General features: G+C 33.8%; 1 protein-coding gene across 9 annotated transcripts in view; it reads left to right on the forward strand.

Moving 5' to 3' along the window:
• CHD6 (chromodomain helicase DNA binding protein 6) overlaps positions 1-25122 on the forward strand; it is a 168774-nt gene that overhangs the window by 45486 nt on the left and 98166 nt on the right. For 5 of the 9 annotated variants that reach the window (XM_051979283.1, XM_051979281.1, XM_051979289.1 and 2 more), the window contains exons 2-5: positions 327-383; positions 13001-13512; positions 14007-14154; positions 15741-15890. In XM_051979283.1, coding sequence (XP_051835243.1) covers positions 351-383; positions 13001-13512; positions 14007-14154; positions 15741-15890 — 843 coding nt within the window. In that variant the 5' untranslated portion in view covers positions 327-350. Of the gene's footprint in view, positions 1-326; positions 384-1803; positions 1920-13000; positions 13513-14006; positions 14155-15740; positions 15891-25122 lie in introns of all 9 variants that reach the window. The other 4 variants (XM_051979284.1, XM_051979285.1, XM_051979288.1 and 1 more) reach the window with 3 other exon arrangements.

Below are 25122 nucleotides of genomic sequence, written 5' to 3' on the forward strand. Positions count from 1 at the left end.
TCATGTGATGCTTTTAAATTTTATCCTGCTTATCTCCCCATTATACTGCAATTTCCATGAAAATAGAAATGGAATGCATTACCTTACTGTCTCCATCAATGAGTATTTCATGTAAGATTCTGTATATAATTTTAACTATTCACTTAACACTTAGATTTTAACCTTTCTCTAGGAAGACAAAATTTAAGATTTTGATAGAAATAGACTATAAAAATAATTCCTCTTAACATTCTCTTTGTATTATAGTCAGTTTTGAGCAAAAAGTGTTTTTTAAATTAACAATATGTTTTTGAATTTCACCTTGAGTCATTTGTTTTGTTTTACAGAAATAAGATTGTTGCCTCCAGTTGATGATAATGAAAATACAAAAGAAAGAGAAACAGGTTGGTGACTATATCTCCTTTGAATTTCTTTCTAAAATATCTAGGTAGATGGTAATGGGAGTTAGTGCTGGCAGCATTATTCTCATTCTTTAATTTCTGAGGATGTCTACTAGTTTGGTTCCCTATGTCTGCATAGTGGCTTAAAACTTAGCTCCATGAGTCGGGAGTCTCAGTCCCTGATTTCTTTCCTTATTCAGTATAACCTCAGAGAGTTTGACAGATAATTTCTGAATATACTTTGAATTAGAACATTAAAAGGAGTTGAGGGAAGAATTTTTTTCCTTCTTTAACTTATTTTACTGAAATAGCATTGCTTTTATGTATAAGATGTACCTTGTTTATTATGATTGCTAAATGAGGTAACATGACATAGTACATAGATTTGACCTTAAAACCAGGTTGATCTGAGTTCAAATATTGCCTCTGACCCATACTGGCTATATGATCCTAGGCAAATCCTTTGACCTCCTTGTGCTCCAGGCCAGGGTTTGTTGCTAAATATTTAACAACCTGTATGCCTGACATTAAGTTTAATCTGCTTATTAGCAGTTTCTTAAGTTTAAATAATCAGCAAAAGAATAATCAACCTTAATTTTTAGTTTGCTTATTTCTGAGGTGAAAATGTTCACATTGACAATTTTAAGAGTAGGTTTGAGTTAGCTGAGCCATATCCCTGCTTATAGACAGTACTCTAAGATTAAATTGTGGAAAGTGCCAAATGGTTCTAGAATGAGTTTTCTTATCCAATAATTCCTTACACCAATGAAACCACAGATTCTGTTCCTGTTCTCCTATTATTGTCCATTGTTTTTTGTATTTGATTCTTGTTTCACAATTTTAAATAATTGATTAAAGGATTTGATATTAAGTTATCTGAGCTCTTTTGTTCTAAGTATCATGATAGGAGTGAGTTGCTGTTTCCTAGCAAAGATGGGTTCATTATAGGATTTGGTCATTGTAATTGTTGGCACTGTAAAATCCTTTGTGTCTGACTGGGATCTCTTAATTGTGGTCAAAAGATATCTGGACCAATGTAGTAACATATGTGTGCCATGTAGCCCAGTATTTTGAACCTGGTGAACCTTGATGCATATATCATTAAAGTCTTAAAATATATGCATTTCCATGCTCTGAAACTCTCACCTTTGCAAAGGAGGGTGAGGAGGTATCTTTTCATGCCCCTTCTTTGGGGGCATGCTTGTTCTTTGTAATTTTATTAATTTTTATTATTTTGTAGTGGTTGTGGTTCTAGTTGTTCTGTGTATTATTTTCTTTGATCTGATTATTGCATATCAGTTCATCTAAATCTTTCCACGATTTTCTGTGTCATATTTCATATATTTTTTATAGCACAGCATTACTTTTATATATCACAGTTATTTACTATTTCCTAATCAATGGATATCTACTTTGTTTCCAGTTCTTTGCTCCCACAGAAAAATTGTGCTGTAAAATAGTTTGCTGTATATGGAACTTTTCTTTTGTCAGTGAACTATTTGGAGTGTATGCTGAGTAGTAGAATGTCTGAGTCAAAAGGTATGGGCATTTTAGTCATTTTGTTTGCATAATCCCAAATTACTTTCAAAAATGGTTGTATAACCCCTAGTGATGGTGTAGGGGAGGATGGAATTAGGATTTGCTGGGAACTCCTTAGAGGCAACACACCATACTCAAGAGCTGGTGTGTATAGTGAATTTGAAATGGAGTCACATTGTTTCTCCTTATGAGGAAAAATTGAAAAACTTCACACAAATATAAATGAATTTTTGAAAGATTTTTTTTTAAGAATTGTTACTCTACCAACATTTATTATTTTCAAATTTAAAAAGAAACTAGTAAAATCACTAATAATTTGTTATTGAACTGCTAACTAGAAGAAAGGGAAACCTAATCATATTTGACCTGATTTTAGCTATAAGTAATAATTTGTAGACCCTCGTTGTAAATTAGATTGCTTTTGATTCTTTACTTTTGTTGGCATGGATTATAAGGTAATGGGAAGAAAGCTCCCAAATATACATATATTTCTTTGGAAGTAAAAATGTATTTGGAATGATTAAAACCATTCTTTTTGACATTTTGAATAATAGTAAGTAAACAACAAAAGGGAGGGAAAGCACGATATGGTTGATATGTAATGAATTTTAAGAAAATTGTTGTCAGTGTTGAGAAAGAATATAATATTGGAACTAGAGCCCAAGAATCAGGAAGACCTTGGTTCAAGGGCTGCTCTGTTATAGATGAGATTTAAGACCCTGTACAAATCACTTCACAGTCCTGGATAATTCTTTAAGACATTAGCTGCAAATTTCCATTAAGAGTAGTTTTTTTTTTCACTCTCATTCTGAGTAGTAATGAAGTCATAGGTCTGGGCACTCCCCAAAAATTTGTTGTGTGTTATTCAGTGATACCATAGATTTTGATGTATCTTTTGTGATCCTTTCTTTATTCTGTCACAAAACCCAGGGTACCTAAATTTGTTTTCCTTTACCACTATTATTTTTTCTAACTATTAAACACAGGGAATTTTTATGGAATGCCTTCTATGAACTGTGATAATAGTACAAAGATTAAAATAATATCTACTCACAGGAGCTTATAGTCTGATGGAAGAAATATATGTATACATATAATGTAAATAGTGGACTAAATACAAATGTATACAAAGTGGTTCAATATGGGGTAATTTGAGAGGGAAGGCACTATCAATTGAGATGATTAGGAAAGAAATAATATATAAGATGATCACAAGGTATATCTTAAAGGAAGAGAGATAAAGAACCAGAGGTAGAAAGAGAGTTTAGTCCAGCTATACGGGATGGCCATTAGAAAGGTATGGAAATGGAAATGGAAATGTGTGAATAAATAAAAGGATGGTAATTTAATTGCATAGCATAGTAACATGAATAATAAACTATAGTGGGACTGAAAAAATATATTGGGATCAGGCTTTTAAAAAGCTAGAATTCGTATTTTATCCTGGGACAATAGGTAACACTGGAATTGATTGAATAGGGGAGTCACATGGACTGATGTGCATTTAAGAAAAATTGCTTTGTATGGAAAAATGTACTAAATCACTATTGATTAGAGAAATGCAAATTAAGACAACCATGAGGTACCACTTCATATCTTTCCAATTGGCTAAGATGACAGGAAAAGATAATGATAAATATGGAAGGAGATGTGGGAAAACTGGAACACTAATACATTGTTGGTGGAGTTGTGAAATGATTCAGCCATTCTGAAGAGCAATTTGGAACTATGCCCAAAGGGCTATCAAACTGTGCATACCTTTTGATCCTTTTGGATCTGTATCCCAAAAAGATCATAAATGATGGAAAAGGATTGACACATGCACAAATGTTTGTAGCAGTTCTTTTTATAGTGGCAAGAAACTGGAAATTGAATGGATGCCTATTGGTTGGGAAATGGTTGAATAAGTTATGGTATATGAATGTAGTGGAATATTATTGATGATATAAGAAATGATAAGCAGGCTGATTTCAGAAAGACCTGGGATGATTTGCTTGAACTGATGCTGAGTGAAGTGAGCAGAACCAAGAGAAAATTGTACATAACAGCAACAAGATTATGTGAGGATCAGCTGTAATGGAAGTGGCTCTTTTCAACAGAGAGGTGATTCAAGGCAATTCCAATAGATTCGAGTTGGAAAATGTCAACCACATCCAGAAGTTGGAGATAAACTGTGGATTGGAGCATAGTATTTTCACCTTTTTCTTGTTATTTGCTTGTTTGTTTTTCTCTCGTTTTTTTTTTTTTTTAATTTTTCTTACACATAACATGGTAACTGTAGAAATATGTTTTTTAAAATTGCATATGTTTGACCTAAAAGAAAAATAGCTTTGGATAAGATAGATTGAACTAGTGAGAGACTTGAAGCAGGTAGACCAGTTAAGAGATTGTTGAGAATCTGAACTAAAATGGTAGCTGGTTATGAGAAGAAGAGGTAAAGCTACAAGAGATGTGGCAATAGAAAGAACAAGATTTGAAAACTGATTGCATATGTGGGATGAGGAAGAGTTGGAAATCCAGGAAAAGGCTGAAGCAACTAAAACTGGAAAAGTGGTAGGAAACTATTATCTTTGATAGAAACAGGCAAGTTTGGAAGATGGGATGATTTTGAGGGGGAGAGGACTAGAAAATAGTGAGTTCAGTTTGGGACATGTTGAGTTTTAAATGATTCTGGGATATTCCGTTTGAAACATCCCATAGATAGTTAGTGTGCTAAGACTAGAGCTCATGGGAAAGACTTAGATTGGATATATAAATCTGTGCATCTGCAAAAAGATAATAGTTAAATTCATGGGATGACATTTTCAAGAAAGAAACCTTCCTTGTATATTTTCCCCTGCTGAGACCTTCCCTGGACTTCAGCCTGTCTTCCACACATTTTGGAGTCCCCTTTTTTGCTATTTTAAGTTTGTGGGCTGACTATGGACCTCTTGTTAAGGTCTTGAACCCTTATTTACTTGGGTGTTAAAAAGTCCTCTGGCAAGCAAAGATTCTTTTCAGATCTGGCCTTTATAACATTAATGCTATAGTTATCTCCTTTACCCTGTAGTCATTCCTTTTGTCCTAGAGATACAAATAGCTCTAACCCTTGGGTGTTCTTTCTCATACTAGGGCTATTTCTCTTTCTCCTGGTTTGTTTTCCTAAACATGTTCACTGATTGGTTGATTTGTGATAGAGGAGAGGAAAACTAGGAATGGATTAATACACATCTTAGATTTTGAGATCTCACATTCTAAAGGGTTCACAAAAAGAACAGATAGACTCTGATGGCCTAAGTCATAGATTTAAAACTGGAAAGAATCTTAGAGATCATATTGTCCAATCTCATTTTATAAATGAGAAAAATAAGGCACAGATACTTACTGTCCACAATTAGCAACTGGCAGCATTGAGATTTTAACTTGAATCTTCTGATTCCACATTCCACATTCCAATGGGATTAAGAAGCTATCAAGAATAAAATTCTGGGGGCAGCTAGGTGGCACAATGAGTAGAGCACCAGCCCTGAAATCCGGAGGACCTGAGTTCAAATTTGGTATCAAGACACTTATCTCTTCCTGGCTGTGTGACCTGGCCAAGTCACTTAACCCCAATTGCCTCAGCGGGATGGAGGGGAGGGGGAGAAGAAGAGGGGAAGGGAGGAGATAAAATTCTGAAGCCCCAAAAGCAAATAATTTGATGAGAGGAAAAAGAACTTAACACTGCATTTTGTAGTAAGGAAAATGAGTCTTTGAATCCTGCCTCTAATACCAATTAGCTATATAATTCTGGTCAAAGCACTTAATTTCTCTGATCTCCATTTCTTCAACAATAAAATGAGGATAGTAATAACCATAGCACTATATCCAAAAAAATAATATACAAAGCCTTATAAAGTGCTATAGAGCACTTTAAAGTGTTCTATAAATGTCATTTTTTTATGAAGAGATGACCATGCTTAGAAATGATATAAATCACCAAATTAAAAAGCTGAGGCAGATTATCAGAAGATGATTACAAAAACACATCCTAGAACCCTGCAATGTAATACTGTCAAGAGACAAAAGGTTTAGGTTGAGATTAGCAAGAAAAAGCAGAGAAATGAAATAGAAGACACATCTTAGGTACATTGGAGCAAGGTGGAGCATCAAGGAAGTGATAAGACTATTTCTTGGGGTCTATGATAATATGGTAAAGTTAGAAGGCAAAGCTGCTCACTTCTTATTTTAGTTCTGTTTTCTTTTCCAAAGAGGTAGCAGGATATAGTGGGAAGAATTCTGAATTTAGAGATAGAAGCTTACAGTTTATCTCCCCATACTATTTAATAGCTATGAGCTTTAGGCAAGCTATAGCCTTGCTAGGCCTAAGTTTCCTGACCTGTAAAATGAGGGAATTATACTAAATCATAGAAAATATCTCCAGTGTTGAATATAAAGGACTGTGTTTGGCATTAAAGTGTTTTACAATCTGTTCCTTCCTATCATTCTATTCTTTGTACACTGTACAATTCATATACAATATGATCCAGCCATATTTATTTCTAGACCCCCATGCTTGGAAATATTTTCCTTTCTCATCTCTGCCTCTTGGCTTCCTCTAAGTCTCAAATCAAATCCTGCCTTCTTCAGGAGGCTATTTTTGGTTCTCCCTATTCTAAGTAATTTCCATCTTGAGATTATATTCCATCTATATAGTTCTTATATACATGAAGTTATTTGAATATAGTCTTTCTCATTAGAATTTGAATTCCTTGGGGGTAAGGACTATTTGCTTTTCTTTATATTCTTAATATATAGCTTTTTATTTACAAGATATGTGCATGGGCAATTTTTCTTTCTTTTTTTATTGTAATTTTTTATTGACAACATATGCATGGGTTATTTTTTACAACATTATCCCTTGCACTCACTTCTGTTCCGATTTTTCTCTTCCCTCCCTCCACCCCCTCCCTTAGATGGCAAGCAGTCTTATATATGTTAAATATATTATAATGTATCCTAGATACAATATATGTGTACCGAACCGAACAGTTCTCTTGTTGCACAGGAAGAATTGGGTTCAGAAGGTAAAAATAACCTGAGAAAAAAAACAAAAAATGCAAACAGTTTACACTTATTTCCCAGTGTTCTTTCTTCGGGTGTAGCTGCTTCTGTCCATCATTGATCAGCTGGAACTGAATTAGATTTTCTCCTTGTCGAAGAAATCCACTTCTATCAGAATACATTCTCATGCAGTATCGTTGTTGAAGTATATAATGATCTCCTGGTTCTGCTCATTTCACTTAGCATCAGTTCATGTAAGTCTCTCCAGGCCTCTCTGTATTCATCCTGCTGGTCATTTCTTACAGAACAATAATATTCCATAACATTCATATACCACAATTTACCCAGCCATTCTCCAATTGATGGGCATCCATTCATTTTCCAGTTTCTAGCCACTACAAACAGGGCTGCCACAAACATTTTGGCACATGCTGATCCCTTTCCCTTCTTTAGTATTTCTTTGGGATATAAGCCCAGTAGTAATACTGTTGGATCAAAGGGTATGCACAGTTTGATAACTTTTTGGGCATAATTCCAGATTGCTCTCCAGAATGGTTGGATTCGTTCACAACTCCACCAACAATGCATCAGTGTCCCAGTTTTCCCGCATCCCCTCCAACATTCATCATTATTTTTTCCTGTCATTTTAGCCAGTCTGACAGTTGTGTAGTGGTATCTTAGAGTTGTCTTAATTTGCATTTCTCTGATCAATAATGATTTGGAACACTTTCATATGAGTGGAAGTAGTTTCAGTTTCATTATCTGAAAATTGTCTGTTCATATTCTTTGACCATTTATCAATTGGAAAAATGCTTGATTTCTTATAAATTAGAGTCAATTCTCCATATATATTTTGGAAATGAGGCCTTTAGCAGAATCTTTAATTGTAAAAATGTTTTCCCAGTTGCTTCCTTTCTAATTTTGTTTGCATTAGTTTTGTTTGTACAAAGGCTTTTTAATTTGATATAATCAAAATTTTCTATTTTGTAATCAGTGATGATCTCTAGTTCTTTGGTCACAAATTCCTTCCTCCTCCACAAGTCTGAGAGGTAAACTATCCTATGTTCCTCTAATTTATTTATGATCTCATTCTTTATGCCTAAATCATGGACCCATTTTGATCTTATCTTGGTATATGGTGTTAAGTGTGGGTCCATGCCTAGTTTCTGCCATATTAATTTCCAGTTATCCCAGCAGTTTTTGTCAAATAATGAATTCTTATCCCAAAAGTTGGGATCTTTGGATTTGTCAAACGCTAGATTGCTTTGTCTTGTGAACCTAACCTATTCTACTGATCAACTAATCTATTTCTAAGCCAATACCAAATGGTTTTGGTGACTGCTGCTTTATAATATAGTTTTAGATCAGGTACAGCTAGGCCACCTTCATTTGATTTTTCATTAATTCCCTGGAAATTCTCAATCTTTTGTTCTTTCATATGAATTTTGTTGTTATTTTTTCTATGTCATTAAAATAGTTTCTTGGTAGTCTGAATGGTAGAGCACTAAATAAATAGATTAATTTAGGGAGTATTGTCATCTTTATTATATTTGTTTGGCCTATCCAAGAGCACTTAATATTTTTCCAATTATTTAAATCTGACTTTATTTGTGTGGAAAGTGCTTTGTAATTTTGCTCATATAATTCCTTACTTTCCTTTGGTAGATAGATTCCCAAATATTTTATGTTATCGACAGTTATTTTGAATGTAATTTCTCTTTGTATCTCTTGCTGTTGGATTTTGTTGGTGATGTATAAAAATGCTGAGGATTTATGTGGATTTATTTTGTATTCTGCAATTTTGCTAAAGTTATATATTATTTCTAATAGCTTTTTAATAGAATCTCTGGGGTTCTCTAAGCATACCATCATATCATCTACAAAGAGTGATGGTTTGGTTTCCTCATTACCTACTCTAATTCCTTTAATCTCTTTCTTGACTCTTATTGCCGAGGATAGCATTCCTAATACAATATTGAATAATAATGGTGATAGTGGGCAACCTTGTTTCACTCCTGATCTTACTGGGAAAGATTCCAGTGTTTCCCCATTGCATATGATACTTATTAATGGTTTTAAATATATACTCCTGACTATTTTAAGGAAAAGTTCCTTTATTCCTATACTCTCAAGTGTTTTTATTAGGAATAGATGTTGGATTTTATCAAATGCTTTTTCTGCATCTATTGAGAAGACATATGGTTTTTGTTAATTTGATTATTGATATAGTCAATTATGCTAATAGTTTTCCTAATATTGAACCAGCCCTGCAAACCTGGCATAAATCTTACTTGGTCATAGTGTATTATCCTGGGGATGATTTTCTGTAATCTTTTTGCTAATAGTTTATTTAAGATTTTAGCATCAATGTTCATTAGGGAGATTGTTCTATAATTTTCTTTATCTGTTTTCATCCTGCCTGGTTTAGGTATCAGTACCATGTCTGTGTGATAAAAGGAATTTGGTAGGACTCCTTCAGTCCCTATTTTTTCAAATAGTCTATATAGCATTGGAGTTAATTGTTCTTTAAATGTTTGGTAGAATTCATATGTAAATCCATCTGGTCCTAGGGATTTTTTCTTAGGGAGTTGGTTAATAGCTTTCTCTATTTCTTTTTCTAAAATAGTCTAAAACAGTCTAAAAATAGACTGTTTAGTCTATTTACTTCTTCCTCTGTTAATCTGGGCAAGCTATATTTTTGAAGGTATTCTTCCATTTCATTTAAGTTGTCGAATTTATTGGCATAAAGTTGGGCAAAGTAACTCCTAACTATTGCTCTAATTTCCTCTTCATTAGTGGTGAGTTTATAATCTTAATTCTTAACATAATTCCTACCATGTAATATGCTCTTAATGAATTCTTGTTGACTTTCTAGCTGATTAATTCTGACTGTTTTGGAGTAGAAAAAACAAAATGGTATTCAATATATAGGGACTAAAATATGAGATCATTTAGTTGCCTTTGGTATTCAAAAGTCAAAGCACTAAGCTTTGTTGAACTATATTGATGGCCTCTCAGATAACTGTTAGATGTATATGCTGAGCTGCTGTCAGTTAGTTTTGAGAGATGACAGATACAGAGAGAGTAGGAAGAGTACTGAATGACTGAAGAAAGACCAAAAAAAAAAAAAAAAGCTAATTTTCCAAAGAGATAAGAGAATGAAATCCAGTGTTCCTTGAACAATTTTAGATCTTTTTTTGTATTAAAGGGAACATTAGTGAACATCTGAAAAAGGAAATTGTAATCACAAAAGAACCAGCATGGTTTCAAGTTTATGTCATGCTAGAATAATCTTTTTTCCCTTTTTTTTTTTTTTTTTTTTTTTGACAGGCTAATAGACTAGTAGATCAGCAGATTGTTATAGATTTAATTAATCTAGGTTTTTAGCATAACATTTGACTGTTGTATTTCACCAGAGTTTTGTTGTTTCTCAGTGTTAATTTTATTTATTGTTGAAGCTAATATGTATATTGTTCTTTTGGTTCTATTTTCCTCACACTATAACATCTATTTAGGCTTTCTCATGTTTCTCTGTATTATTTGTATTTTTCATTCCTTAAAGTATACCAATAATTCCATTATACTTTTATATGATACTTTATTGGTTGCATATCTTGTTTTCTAACTTTTATCACAAATAAGATTACTATGACTATATGCATATATATTTATACACAAACACATTTACATATGTACATACCCACACACACACACACATATATATATATACATATATATCTTGGTTTGAGTAACCTCTCCATAAATAGTTCCAGTAATATAATCTCTTAGTCATATGAACAATAGGTATTTTGTTTTTAATAAGTATGCCTTTATAGTACATTTTGGTATATTGGGAGTCCTCCATTCATTTTCATAATTTCTTTTTTCTTTTGTTTTGAAATGTTTTGTTGATACTTATTTTTCTTTGCTATCATTTACCCATTATTCCCCTATAGAACCTTTCCTTATGAAATACAGTTAACGAAAACATATCTTTTATTTATTTTGCCCTAAGCATTGTGTTAGGATTTTAACTAATTCTCTGAAGATTCCCATTGGCACTTTGATTGTTGCACCTTCTCCTTTTATTTTTTTCCTCAATATAAGATAAAGGGGTATACAAACAGTAGAAGATAAATTATTGTTATTAAAAGCTGAAAAATTTTAAAATTGTTCAGTACATGGGCCATGGTTTAAAAATTTCCCGAGGTCCTTACTAGCTAGGTAATTACTTGTCTGCCTCAGTTTCCTCATCTGCAAAATGAGCTAAGAAAACCCAAAATGGGATTATGAAGAGTCAGACACAACTAAAAACAATTGAACAATAAATTAAAACTATACTCCAGTTTCCAGTTCTGATTTTAATCTAGATATTCCATATTTATTTCAATATATCCCAATATATCCCAAACTAAACTCATATTTCTCAAAAAGTTCACCCCTTTTCTGAACTTAGCAATTTCATCAAAGACATTATTATGCTTCCATTTATTTAAGATTTCAAACCTAGTAGTATCCCATTCCATACTCTTTCACTCTATATATCTAATCATTTGCAAATATTGTAATTTTTATTTTCTCATCATTTCTCGTATCCCTGTTTTTCTATTTGCATGGTCAAAAGCCTCGTTCACCCTCATAAGCTCTTGTCTGTTGTATTGAGTAGACTCCTAATTGGTCTCTCCTCAAGTTTTTCCTGTTTCCCAGGTCATCCAAACACAAAATACTAGACTAGATATGTTGTCCTAACTCAGTATGATCTCTTCAGCTTATCTCATATCTTAATTTATGGAGTAAAAAAAGAACTGAATGTAGATAAAATATTTGGAAGAAGTAAAATGATGAGATTATATTCAAGCTTTAATTGTCTTATTCCCCTAGTCTATCTTCTTTATTTCCTTGTCCAAAAATAAGACCCATAGAAGTATACATGGTATAGTATTACAATATACAGTACTGTATACTTTGCCTCAAGTGATTTTCCTGAAGTACAACTGTGATCTACCTGATAAATTACCTGCTACAGAATCAAATATCTCTTTTTGGCCTTTAAAGTCCTTTCTCCTTACCCCTAACCGACCTTCTAGCTTTCTTATACATTACTTCTTTTCTTATTTTCCATGATCCAGCCAAAATGACTACCTTGCTCTTTCTAATATACGACCTTTCCTGTCTCCATGCCTTCACACTAGACAACCTTTTTGTTGGTACCGTAGTCCTCATTCTTCTTAGAACCCTTTGTTTCCTTGGTTCAAACCCCATTACTGGAAGGAAATCTTTCTTGATGTAATTTTACTTGCTGCTCATTTCCTCTACCTCCACCCATATTAACTTATATTTCTTTTGTATCTACATATACATATATGTATGTATTGTTGTCATCCCTTCTTCCCCCTCAATATAATGTAAGCTTCTTGAGATCAAGGATTTTTTTTTGGAGGGGGGGAGTTCTGTCATATATTATAAGAGTTTAATAAATTTATTCATTGATAGGTTATTGAAGCTAGATAATATTCTTTCAGGTCAGAAATGAGCTATAGCTTTAAAGTAGCAAAACTAATTTTGCTTGCCTTGTTTCATATTTTTGGCCATAGTATGCTATACTATGTTTGCCTCTGAATTTCATATTTGAACAAGGAAATAAAGAGAGGGTAGACTTCAGAGAAGGGAATAAGACAGAGTAGATTGAATGGGATCTAGTCATTTTATCTCTTCCAGATATTATATCCACATTTAATTCTTTTTTACTCAGCAAATGAAGATAAGAGAGTTATAAGAAATGCCTTACTAGATTAGGACAGCATACTTGTTATTTTGTGTTTAACATTGGTGCCAGAGACTTTCTGGTGGAAGAGAATGGTAGGTACCCTCCAGAATATGACTCATGAAAGTTTATCTCTGTATCATAAGAACTCATAAAACCTTAGTATATGCTGGTTTTCACTTCTCGTTTATGAAGTGTGTAGAGGGAACTCTACATGTATTTGAGTGCATAGCAAATCTTTTAAGTATTGAATCTTAATGGGAAATTTAATCTTTTTTTTTTCTTGTATTTCCAGCAGTTTTCAAATTTAAAAGTTCTGAGTCGCTCCCCAATGTCTGATGCCTCTGTTACTTGTGAGTACAAGTCTCAGTCTTCATTTGTTAGCAGCACTGATCAGGAAGAGAAAATTACAGATTTGGCCAGTCATTGTATCCTTCAGAAAGACCTCTATCCAGCTGAAGACGCTGACCACCTTTTTCCTAGGAAAATGACTTCCCATAATGGGATGGAGGATAGTGGAGGTGGAGGCACGGGGGTGAAGAAGAAACGGAAGAAAAAGGATCCAAGTGAACAAGAAGCTGTGGAGAAAGGAGTCAAGGATAGAGAACCGAAACCAAAGAGGAAGAGAGAACCTAAAGAACCAAAAGAACCTAAAAAGGCCAAAGAGCCTAAAAAGCAGAAGGAACCGAAACAAAAGGAGACTGTTAAGAAAGCTAGGAAACCGAGGGAGCCCAGACTCTCCAAGGATGCTAAAGACAAAAGGGGCAGCACAGATTCTACACCCAGGATGAAAACCAAGAAGGCCAGGTCAGCATCTTTCTAGCGATCATTATTCCTTATCTCTTTCTACATCTATTCTGGAAATGTTAAATACTCTGGCTTACTTTTAACATATGAGGACTGTATCTAGATTAAGTGAAATGAAAAGGAATTGGAGTTTATTTGGCTAAAGATCTGACCTAGGAAGATTGTGATCTTCCACATAGACCAGTAAGTGTTGAAAAGATTTTTGCTTATAGTTAACATAAAAATAACTTCTGTTTTCATGAAAAACTAAAAATCCTATTAATACTCTTTTGGTCTTGGGGCCATGATATCTGGGTTTAGATTTTTTTGGTTTTTGAATTTTTGTTTTTTCCAGACTTTAATTCATATTTTCTGAGCCCTTTTCCAGCCTGTGTATTCTTCTTGAGAAAGTAGTCTTATCATCTATGGGCATATTTGATATTAGAGTTTTTAAAACTGCCCAAGAGATTTAATTCATTATGTCAAGAAATTTAACTGTCACTTTTTCCTTATAGTAAGGAGCAAGGACCAACCCCTGTAGAGAAAAGGAAGAAAGGGAAGAGGAAAAATGATACATCTGTGGAAAACTTAGAATTGGATCAGGACATACTGAGTCCATCTAATCGGAACCCAGAGGAATCCACTGAATCTGCTGACAGCCAGGTATAGCTGTGACTGGGAACCACTTTGAATGAAAGCTTCCAGATGGGATCTTGCTTATTACCACTTTATTAATAATTTATGCCTGCCTCTGGTTTACTTCTATAAATTGGAATCCTAGGTCTTGGTCAGAGATACAGAAAATAGTGAATAGTGTATTTTGGGGGGACCAGTATTCTTTTCAGAGGGAGTTATGTCCTAAGAATTTTAGGGTTCAGAATATTATCACTGTTTATATAAGAAATTTTTATATCTGAATATTTTAAAATGTTGGGCTAGAGATATGAATGTGCTCCTTATTTCAGGACAGTTTGGCAGGGTCACCAAAGCCATTTTAAACCCACCTAAATCTCATTCCTAAAAACTGCTTTAAGTAGAACTTCCTTTCCCCACTCCCACCTCCATTTATAAATTGAGTTGTCTTTTTTTTTTCCCTTTGAATCAACAAACATTCATTAGTTTTATATGTAGGGTACTACAGTGAGTGCTAGAGATACGAAAAGAAAAACAACAACAATAAAAACTATTCATGGAACCTCATGGAGTTCATGGAATCTTCAACTTCTTTTGAAAGTCCTGGAAATGCTCAATTTCCTGAAGTTCTCTCAGCTGTCTAATTGGGCTGTTCTGTTTTTAATGAATCATCTATGATCACGCAATTCCAGCCTTTTTTGTGGACCTTTTCTACCTTTCAAACTCTCCAAAATTGTGTTAGTCATAGAATTATAGATTTATAGCCAGGAATAGGTCAGTATCTGAGCATAGTCAGTATTCTGGCATGCAAGATAAAAACACTGCTTGTAAACTAGTAGTGCATGGATTTTTTGTTATTGTTTCACAATTTGTGTATCATGTGAGAAAGATTGAGAGTTAGCAAATAGAAAAGGCAAGGCAAAGAAAGGAGAATAGTAAGCATGTGAAAGTGATAGAGATTGGTGGGGCTTTGGATCCATAAGGCTAGTAATCTTCATGAATCAAAAAAAAAGATGTAGTTAGTGTGGCAGAGTAATGAAAATGGTTTTCAGATGTGGTTTTGGGATTCCTTAAAATTACTTTATAGTCCTCTTATTTATTTATTCCTTTATTTATTTGTCTTTTTCCCCCCGAGGCAATTGGGGTTAAATGGCTTGTGCAGGGTCACACAGCTAGGAAGTGTTAAGTGTTTGAAGCCAGATTTGAACTTGGGTCCTCCTGACTTGAGGGCTGGTACTTAGTTCTCTTATTTAGAAGTAACTTGAAATAACAAAATTAGTAGTAGTTTGGAGATCACACAAAGCAGATAGAGATGCATGTAGTTTTTGATTCAAGTCAGATTCCATACTTCATAGAAAAGAATTGTTTGACAAAGTGTGAAAACACTAACTTTATGAAGTGTGATTTTTGTGTAGTGTGATTTTTGTGTGTTGAGTTTTCCAAGAGAAGAATATACACATACGTGAATAAATGCTGGTAAAACTCACAGGATTCTTTTGTGCCATTCTGAAAAAGAAATAGTACTTCCTTCCTAAATCTTATGGATCTTAGATCCCTGAAATTTGACTTTGACAGAAAAAACAGTTCCTCCCTGATTAGATTTGTTTGTTCTGTAGAAACGGCGCTCAGGACGACAGGTGAAGAGAAGAAAGTATAATGAAGACCTGGACTTCAAAGTGGTGGATGATGATGGGGAAACAATTGCAGTTCTAGGGGCTGGTCGCACTTCAGCTCTCTCCGCTTCCACTTTGGCCTGGCAAGCAGAGGTATGATCACTAGAAATAAGATCTGACTAAATAGGGCATTTGACTTTCAGGTTTCCATGACAATTATTCTAGATAAATTTTTTCTCCTACTATTTGCTTTTATGTTGAACTTACTACAGTATCTGTTGGAATATTTGCAACATTAATCCTCCGAAAGAACATTTTGGCATGCTTAATCTAGAGGAATTTGGTAGACTATAATTCATTAACACTTTTGTTTTAGAAAAATAAGATAAAAACTTTGCCAAGGTTCCTACTTCATAGAATCCTAGGATTTAGAGCCAGAAGGAATTTTAGTAATCAACCCCTTTGTTTTAGACATAATTTCAGTTTCTATTTTTCAGTTTCCTTAAGTGACTCTGCCATAGTCAAATCCAGGTTTTCTGATTCTTAGTCCTTCCTGTTGCTTCCTGTTGTACATTTTTGTCCTTTTTTTTTTAACCTAACTTCTTTACACTTTTGTTGTTATTTTTTATAGGAATTGAATCTATTTAAGATTCATTCATGTGTTGTTAGACTCTTGCTCTTTGATCCTGGTAACATAGATAAACTCATTGGCTCTATATCTTTTCTCCTGCCTATCACAGAGTTCTGCACATGTTATGCTCTTAATAAATATGTGATTTACATTTAATTAATCACTGATTCAGACTGATTTCTTCATTTAGATTTGCCATCTTCGCAGAATCCTCCCCCTTCCATTAGATTCTTGCAATATGTTCTTTTTTTTTTAATGTAAGTAGTTTTATTGATATAGTTTTTGTACTGTCAAGTTTTTCTCCCTTTTCCCTCCTCATTACTCCTCATCTCATCCCTTATAACAAGGAAGAGGGGGAGGCATTTTCTCATCCTTCTTTTTTGGGACCAAGCTTGTTCTTACTTTGCAATATTCCTTTTGAGTTGTTTTGTTATTCTTAGCATTTTCATTGTGGTCATTGTGGAGGGACTGGGGACAGTGACCTTAATTATATCACTCTTAGCCCTCTCTACCCAAATCATCCCAAGCCTTCAACAGTCTAGACCAAGGGATCTACCTCTATCCAACCTTGCCTGAACAGGATGCGATAGGCCTGGATATATTATACTGCTGTTCATATGTATCTTATGTTATCTTATTCCTCTAAGCCTTTTTGCATCCTTTTTCCAATAAAAAGTATAAGTACTTAATCTGTTAACACTCAGGAAATTAAATGCTATGTGTCTGGTATGAGATTTCAAACAGTTGGAGTCATTACAGCCGAAAAATAGATGAAATAAAGATAGTGATATAGATTATATTTTTAATATTTCATTTAGTGAAGAAGAGTTCTTTTATTATTAGTGTGAAAGTTATGGGCATGAATGAGTTAATTTGGCATCTAGTATTTATCATAATTACCCAAACACAGTTTCTCATGAAAAAATACTGACCGAATAAAGTACTAGAAAGAATATAGCAAAAAGAAAAGCTGTCCATATGTAATATATCCTTTTTAAGTTTGTCACTTTTGATATCAATCAAATGCTGATAATGTTTTATAACTCGGTTGTAAGTGGGTAGCAATTTAGAAATCAAGATTTGTATCTCAGGGAAGAAAAAGTGGTTCTTAATAAAAATTTAAAATGACAAGGCATTTTATAGTAAGCACTACATAAAATTACTATAGGAAGGTATACAGAGGGAAAAGTTCATACAATTTTAGTAGTGGAAAAGAGTATGCAGTAATATATGGATAGATTGTTTATTAATTGAGAAATTTAGTAGGAGCAGGGAATGGGGAAACATAATTTGGTGCAAACCAGGTCTTAAAAAAAAAAAAAAAACAGGTCCAAAAACAGGAATGACAATATTGGCCCTTAGTTATTTAGGGTTTTTTTTAGGAATATCATTTGGCAGCATGTGAGAGTAGAAAGAACAGTAGTCTTCTAATTAGTGTGGTTATATGGAAAGTCTTAAAGGAGACCAAATTATGTACATAAACACAATGAAAACATTTTAAAGGCACTCTATCAATTGAGTGGTTATTTATAAATCCTCTTATCTAATCTAAGACTGCTTAAAAAGCTAGCCAGAGAATAGTTCTCAAAAAAATTACAAACTGTTAACAACCATATGAAAGATGCTCCAAAGCACTAATAATGAGGAACACAAATCAAAACAACTTCGAGGTTTTACCTTATACCCAGCAAAGCAACAAAGATAACAAAAAATTGGAATAGTCCGGGGCTGAAAGGTTGCAGAAAGCCAAGCATACTAATGTATTGTTGGTACTGTGAATCACTGTAACCATTTTGGAAAGCAATTTGAAATTAAGCAAATAAAATTAGTAAAATTTCCATACACTTTGACCCAGAGATTCCACCAATATTCTTAAATCCCAATGAAGCCACTAAGAAGAAGAAAATCTCCTATCAAAATATTTATAGTACTACATTTTTATGATAGCAAAGAATTGAAAACAAAGTAAATATTCATCAATTGGAAAATATCTAAATATATTTTGGTATATGAATGTAATGGAATAGTGCTGGATTGTAAAAAATGATGATTATTATGAAGCATGGTGAAAACTCCATGAACTGATGGAGAGTGATGTAAACAGAGACCAGAAAACAATAGTCATAATGAATGGCTACAACAATTAAATGGAAACTACAGCAAGCATAAAACAATTGAAAGTGAAAATTGCAAAGAAGTGACATGAGATATGGAAAGTCATATGCAAAATAGTATCTACTGTCTCCGTGCTTAACATTACTAAATGGTGTACAATAGAGCCCATCCAGTGAAGTTTAATGTCTATACCTTGAGTAACTCATTCTCTTTGTTTAGGCGTCTTAAGAAACCCCACTTCTTTTCCTGGATTTGTTTTATTTCCTCCTGCACAGTAACAGGTCTAAGTTTCCAGAAGTAGATCACTAGTGAACAATTAAATTTAAACTCTCTTAGGGTCCTAGGAGTAAATATAATCCTGTTGAGGACAAATATATACTTCCCTGCTTAAGCCACTCTAGCACCCATGTATTTTTTGATTGGCTAATGGAGACTTTTAGATTTGAAATATCATTTAATTAACAGTAAATGTTATATATATATATATATGTGTATATATACATATCTATATAACACATTATAGATACTAATATATTAAAGTATAATGATGTTTGTAATATATAACAATACTTAGATAATCCTGGATTTGTTTTATTTCCTCCTGCACAGTAACAGGTCTAAGTTTCCAGAAGTAGATCACTAGTGAACAATTAAATTTAAACTCTCTTAGGGTCCTAGGAGTAAATATAATCCTGTTGAGGACAAATATATACTTCCCTGCTTAAGCCACTCTAGCACCCATGTATTTTTTGATTGGCTAATGGAGACTTTTAGATTTGAAATATCATTTAATTAACAGTAAATGTTATATATATATATGTGTATATATACATATCTATATAACACATTATAGATACTAATATATTAAAGTATAATGATGTTTGTAATATATAACAATACTTAGATAATCCAGATTATACTCTTATACCAATTTTCTCAAATGCTATAGTGAGTAATGGTACAAACTTGTAATAACTCAGATTATGAATACTCAAGGGAAAAGCCAACTCTTATAATTCAAATTATTCAGTTTTAGACTCCAGTTTTAATTGTCCATTGGGAAACATATGTACCACATGAAACGACTTTTCTCCTCACTACTTTACTGTTGATCTTCACCACTCAATATGGGGAAATACTCTTTTTCACTTGAACATAATATTTTATAAGATCTTTCAAATACTCATCACCTTTAAAGAAAGTATTAGAAGATGTTAGCTATTAATATACATAGTAACTCTCTAGCCAGAGAACTGCAGAGCTCAACAAACTGGCTCTCTTGGGGCTCTACAAAGCAGCCCAAGCCTTTATTTACTCACCTAGATGTTGTATATAATAAGCACTTAATAATGAATTCTTTTACCTCTCATTCTGCATCCTCCACCAGAGTGCTGGGTATTTCCCATTCCCTATCCAAAAATTTCACCACCCATTCAGGATAGAACTCACAGCAACACCCTTATCCTCCCTGCTCACTATGCTATCAAAGCAGCCTTTTGTATACAAAAGTAGTAACAGAGCTACTCACCTTTTTCCCACCCTGAGTGGCTGGGTGCTGGAGCTCTTGATCTATGAATTCACTTTTTTCTGGCCAATCAGGATTCATCAATCAAAGCATTCCTTCTGTAACTGTTGTTCTCCTCTGGTGGAACCACTTTTCAGTTCCCTGCTTTCTTCTTTACCTCTTTTCTTTTCTGAAGATTCCTCTAAAGCAAGGACCTTGCTGCCTTCTCTGTTTTGATACTTGCTGTGAGATCCTCCTCCTAATTCTTAGTCACTCATTTTTGACTTTAAAAAATCACAATACCCCAAATTTCCCCAACAAATCAATAATTCCCTTTTAAACTTACAAACTTAATAAGCTTGTAAATTTATCTCAGTGTCCAAATATTTATTTCTTATTTTCTTAGTTTTATCCACTTCACTTATGTGACAGATATGCAAATTAGCTGAGGTATCTCTTATGCCTTAGTTCTGAAGTCACTGAAAATGTCTCTCCCTCAGGTATCCTTGATAGATTGCCTTTTTTCACAGTCCTATTTCTCTATGATCTTTAATGAATAATGATCTTTTTCTGCTTCCTCATAACATTCAACTGTTCCCACACAAACATAATATCACTCCACATTGTTGACAGCAAGCTCCAAATCAAGCCTTACTTTTGTACAGATTGTGTTTTCCAAACTGTTCAAATCCTATCTGAAAGCTATGTTTCTTCATATGCATTTTTAGTAACTTATGTTAAATTAAAATTCTTTTAATGTTCATTTTAGGCATCATAATGTTCATCTGTAACATCAACAATATCTTAAATCCTTTAATAATTGATACAAACTTCTTTCTTTACACAAAAATACCTTTTCTGTTCTTTTTCATCATTAACTGCTCCTTTTAAAAGGAACCTTAAAGAGACAGTATGTTACAAAGAGATGACTGTCAAGAAGTTAGTGATGTGCAGGAGGAAACTTAAGCAATGCAAAAACAAAAGATACAAATAAATATTAATTTTTTTTAAAAGCTAGCCAGAAGTTTGTGGACTACCTTTTGAGGGAAGCCAACTTGAGGACAGGTAAACAAGTTAGCAATCTGCTAGTACTCTGACCACTAATGCTGTAGGAGTATCTAAAACCTGAAATACTTGATTCAAATAAGAATTCTAAAGTGCCTGGATATTGAAAGTGTTTGGGGCGGGGGGGGGGGGGGGGGGGGGAACACTCAGCATTGTGGGAGTTCATGAGGAAATAAATTAATAAGCAGTTGGAGACAAAAATAGAAAATCAAGATAGTCTCTGATCTCAACAGACTCACATATGATGGGGAAAACAAGACACATGGAAGATTTCAACTGCAAATTAGGTGGAAAAATCCTATGGTCCTTAGGGTACAGTAACAAGGCAAAGATTAGTGTTGCTTCTTTAATGTCACTTGCATTGATTTTGTAATGTTCTTGGTTGAGTTTTCTGGAGGTCTTGGGAGCAGCCTTCTTTTCAGTAGAGGAATAGCCAGGTGTTAAAGTCCAAAAGTCTTTATTGTCTCCTTCACCGGTGCTCAGCTAGCTTTCTTGTGGACTTGGTTTCAGTGGAGAAAATGCAGGAGGATAGATCACAATGATGATGTGAAATGAAGTGAGTTTGAGTCCAAGGGTTTGTTCTTCAACCTCCAGCCTCCAGCCTCCAGCCTCCAGCCTCCAGCCTCCAGCCTCCAGCCACCACAAAGGTGGATGACAGAATGAATCTGTCTCTGCTTCCTTTGGCTGAGTTTGTCTCAGCTTATATGCGCTACACTGAGTATAAACCAGTCATTATATCACTAGGAAACCATTATTTGTTGTAAGATTAAATCAATCATCCTGAACTTAGAGAACTATTAAGCACCATGCTAAACTAGATAACCATTGTATTTTATCAATTCCACTGACTTACCACCTTGTAAGAATCATTGTTTCAGACTTCTGGCCCATAACATGATTTGATGGGTTTTTTTATTTGTTTTTTTCATATCAGTTCCTAATGTTTAAACTATTTAATAGTGTCAAGGACTTTGATAACAAGAACTTTCCTTCAGTAGCCATGATTGTACCAGCTGCAAAAGCAATTGCTAGGCTGAACCTCTAATGGGAATGATTTTTAGTGCTTTTGGGCTTGGGATCCTGGGCTTTCTCCATTAGGATCTGTGGGGAGTTGATGGTCAAGTTGTTGGTGAGATTGGGTCAATCCTGGATATTGGAAAATCCACAGTACTCTTGCTAGTGATAATGAACCCAAAATATTCTAAGTAGGAAGCTTCTCAGAAACCTACAGCATTATAATCATAGAACAGAGCTTAATGGTTATAAGATCATTGTCCAGGACCTAGAAATTCATATTACTTTACACTGAGACTGTCGAGGCCCCTGAGGATCAAAAAAAAACCCTGAATCCAAACAAGTGAACTGGTTTGCCTACCAGCACTTTGTGTGGGAAGTAGAAACCATTAGCAAAAGCCCCACCATGATTGAGTTTAGGACCAAACAGGCCTGACCGTTCCATCAGAGTGTGGGAGATGACAGAATTTGGTGGTGACTCAAAATTCCATTTTAAATGAAACTGTCATGTGAGCAAACAGAAGATGACACTATAAAGAAAAACAAGCCAAAAAATGCCCAAAGAGTAAACTGAAAAGGATAGAATAACTCCACAGTAACTATAAATGTAACTTCAAAGAAAAAAAAGTAGTTTCAAAAAAACTACAAGAGTACTTGGAAGAAATGAAAGGATAAGCAGTAAAGTTAGAGCTTTGGGGGAAAGAATTGGGAGAATAAAAAGTAAATTGTTGTGAGAGTAGATAATGGATGTCAGGTGCAAAATGAGACTTCTTTTTGTAGATGGCAAATACGTGATTTTGTTTTGCTTAACAATGCTTTTTTCTTACAAAGTCTGTTTTTCTTTATGAGGGGTTTGGTATTCAGGGAGGAGAGAATGGTGTCACTAATAGTATTGCCTCCCTTGACTGTCTTCCTTGCCCCTCAAAATGAAAATAAAATATATTTTTTTGGTCATTGAAGCATTTTTTTAAATGCCTAGAAAGAAACACAGGGGCAAGAAATCTTTGATAGTAATATATTGAATTTATAATATTTTTAAACAGCATTTTTCCCAGTTATGTGTCAAGAAAAATTTTAGCACTCATTTTTACAAGATTTTGAGTTCCAGATTTTTCTCCCATCCTCCCTTTTTCTAAAGATGGTACACAGTAGTTTATACATGTGCCATCATGTAAAACATTTCCATATTAGTCACAGTTATAAAAGAAGAAACAGATTAAAAGGAGCACAAGAAAGAATAAGGCAAGTGAAAAAATATGCCTTGATATGCATTCAGATTCTATCAGTTCTTAGTTTAGTTATGAATAGCATTCTTTTTTTTTTTTTTGGTACTTGTCTTGGATCATTGTGTTGCTGAGAAGAACTGTAATTTTTTTAAAAAGCAAATTATGTGTAATAAAGAAATTTACAGATTTACCTATACTTTTTTTTGTTCTTTTTTATATTTGATATATTTTTTTAAAATACACTGATTTTTCTTTTTTTTTTTTAAGAAAGTAGAAAGGGGACAGCTAGGTGGCTCAGTGGATAGAGCACCAGCCCTGAAATCAGGAGGGACCTGAGTTCAAATTTGGCCTCAGGCACTTAATACTTCTTAGCTGTGTGACCTTGGGCAAGTCACTTGACCCCAATTGCCTCAGTAAAGAAAAAAAAAAGTAGAAAATCTTATCCAAGTAATGGGAGATGCCCTGAAAATTATAATGGCAAAAGTAAAACTCATAGAATGATAAAAGGGAAACTAGAATCTCTGAAGAAGAAATTTTAGAACAAGATAAAAATATTTTTAAAATAGACCTAAAAAAAGGTATCCACTGGAAAACAGAGAAAGGGGGAAAATTGAAGAATCATGAGTTACCAAAAACGGTAACTAAACAAAGAACTTAATATTTATCAAAAAATAATAAATGAAAACTCTCCAGAGCTATTCGAAGGAGAGGGCTAAGTGAAATAAAAGGAGAACCACCATTCCTACTTAAAGAAAGGTCTCAGAAATGTTATAATCAAAATCAAGAGCTTCTTGGTCAAAGAAAAATTCCTTTAGACATAAATAAAGTTTGAACACTAAAGATTTTCAGGATCCCAGAAAACTTGGCAGCAACTGCTATGAAATTAAGAAAATCTTGGAACATGACATTCCAAAAATCAAAAGATAAAATGTTTGCAACCAAAGAATAATTTTGCACGATTTAGTGTAATTTACCGGCTAACAGAACTGAAGGTGGTATTTTCATGGAGTATAGTACTTTCCAGCAATACTGATAAAAGACCAGATATAAGTAGAAATTTTGGAATACTAGCACAGAAATCAAGAGAAACATAGAAAGATAAATATGATTAATTAGTTAGAAGGAGTTAAACTATGGTAATATACTTACCTTCAAAAGAAAAAAGGGTCCTGTAGAATGCTATTGTCTTCAAATGTCACAGAGGAAGTCAGATAAAACTAGAAAGGGACCTGGGATATGTTCCCTTTTGAGATTAAGAAACAAAGAAAAAGTAGTGGGGAAAGAAAATACCCAGAATAAATTGAGGAACACCAGTGTGGAATCTTCAGCTTCTCATCTGAGAATATACAAAGAGTAGAGAGAATGGGTCTCTTGTCAGAAAGATAAATTGATAGTTGAACCAAAAGGACGGTACAGAAAAACATTAACTAACCTTCACAGGGAAGCAGGAATGAGACAGGAAAGGGGCCTTAAGAGTGAGGATAGAGTCTGGATAGAATAATACATTGGCCAACAAAACAAAGATTCATTTCAGAGTGTAAATGGAGAAAGACAATTTTAAAAAATAACATTTGAAAATGAGTGAGCTGAATCTGGATAAAAAAGGGCAGTTTATTAGAAGCAAATCATTTAAGTATCAATAATCAGTGTTGATCTCATTTCTTCTCTTCTACCTCTTTTATAACAGATGGAATGGGATAGATTAAGGATACATGATGAAGGGAAATACATACCTTATTTGTAAAGACCAAGAATAGAGAGGACTCATTCATGAAAACAGAAAAGGCTGTCAGAATGGATTAGAAAATATAATTCAACAAAATATGTTTT

The sequence above is a fragment of the Antechinus flavipes genome, chromosome 2 (assembly GCF_016432865.1).
Source record: "Antechinus flavipes isolate AdamAnt ecotype Samford, QLD, Australia chromosome 2, AdamAnt_v2, whole genome shotgun sequence".
Lineage (NCBI taxonomy): Eukaryota > Metazoa > Chordata > Mammalia > Dasyuromorphia > Dasyuridae > Antechinus > Antechinus flavipes.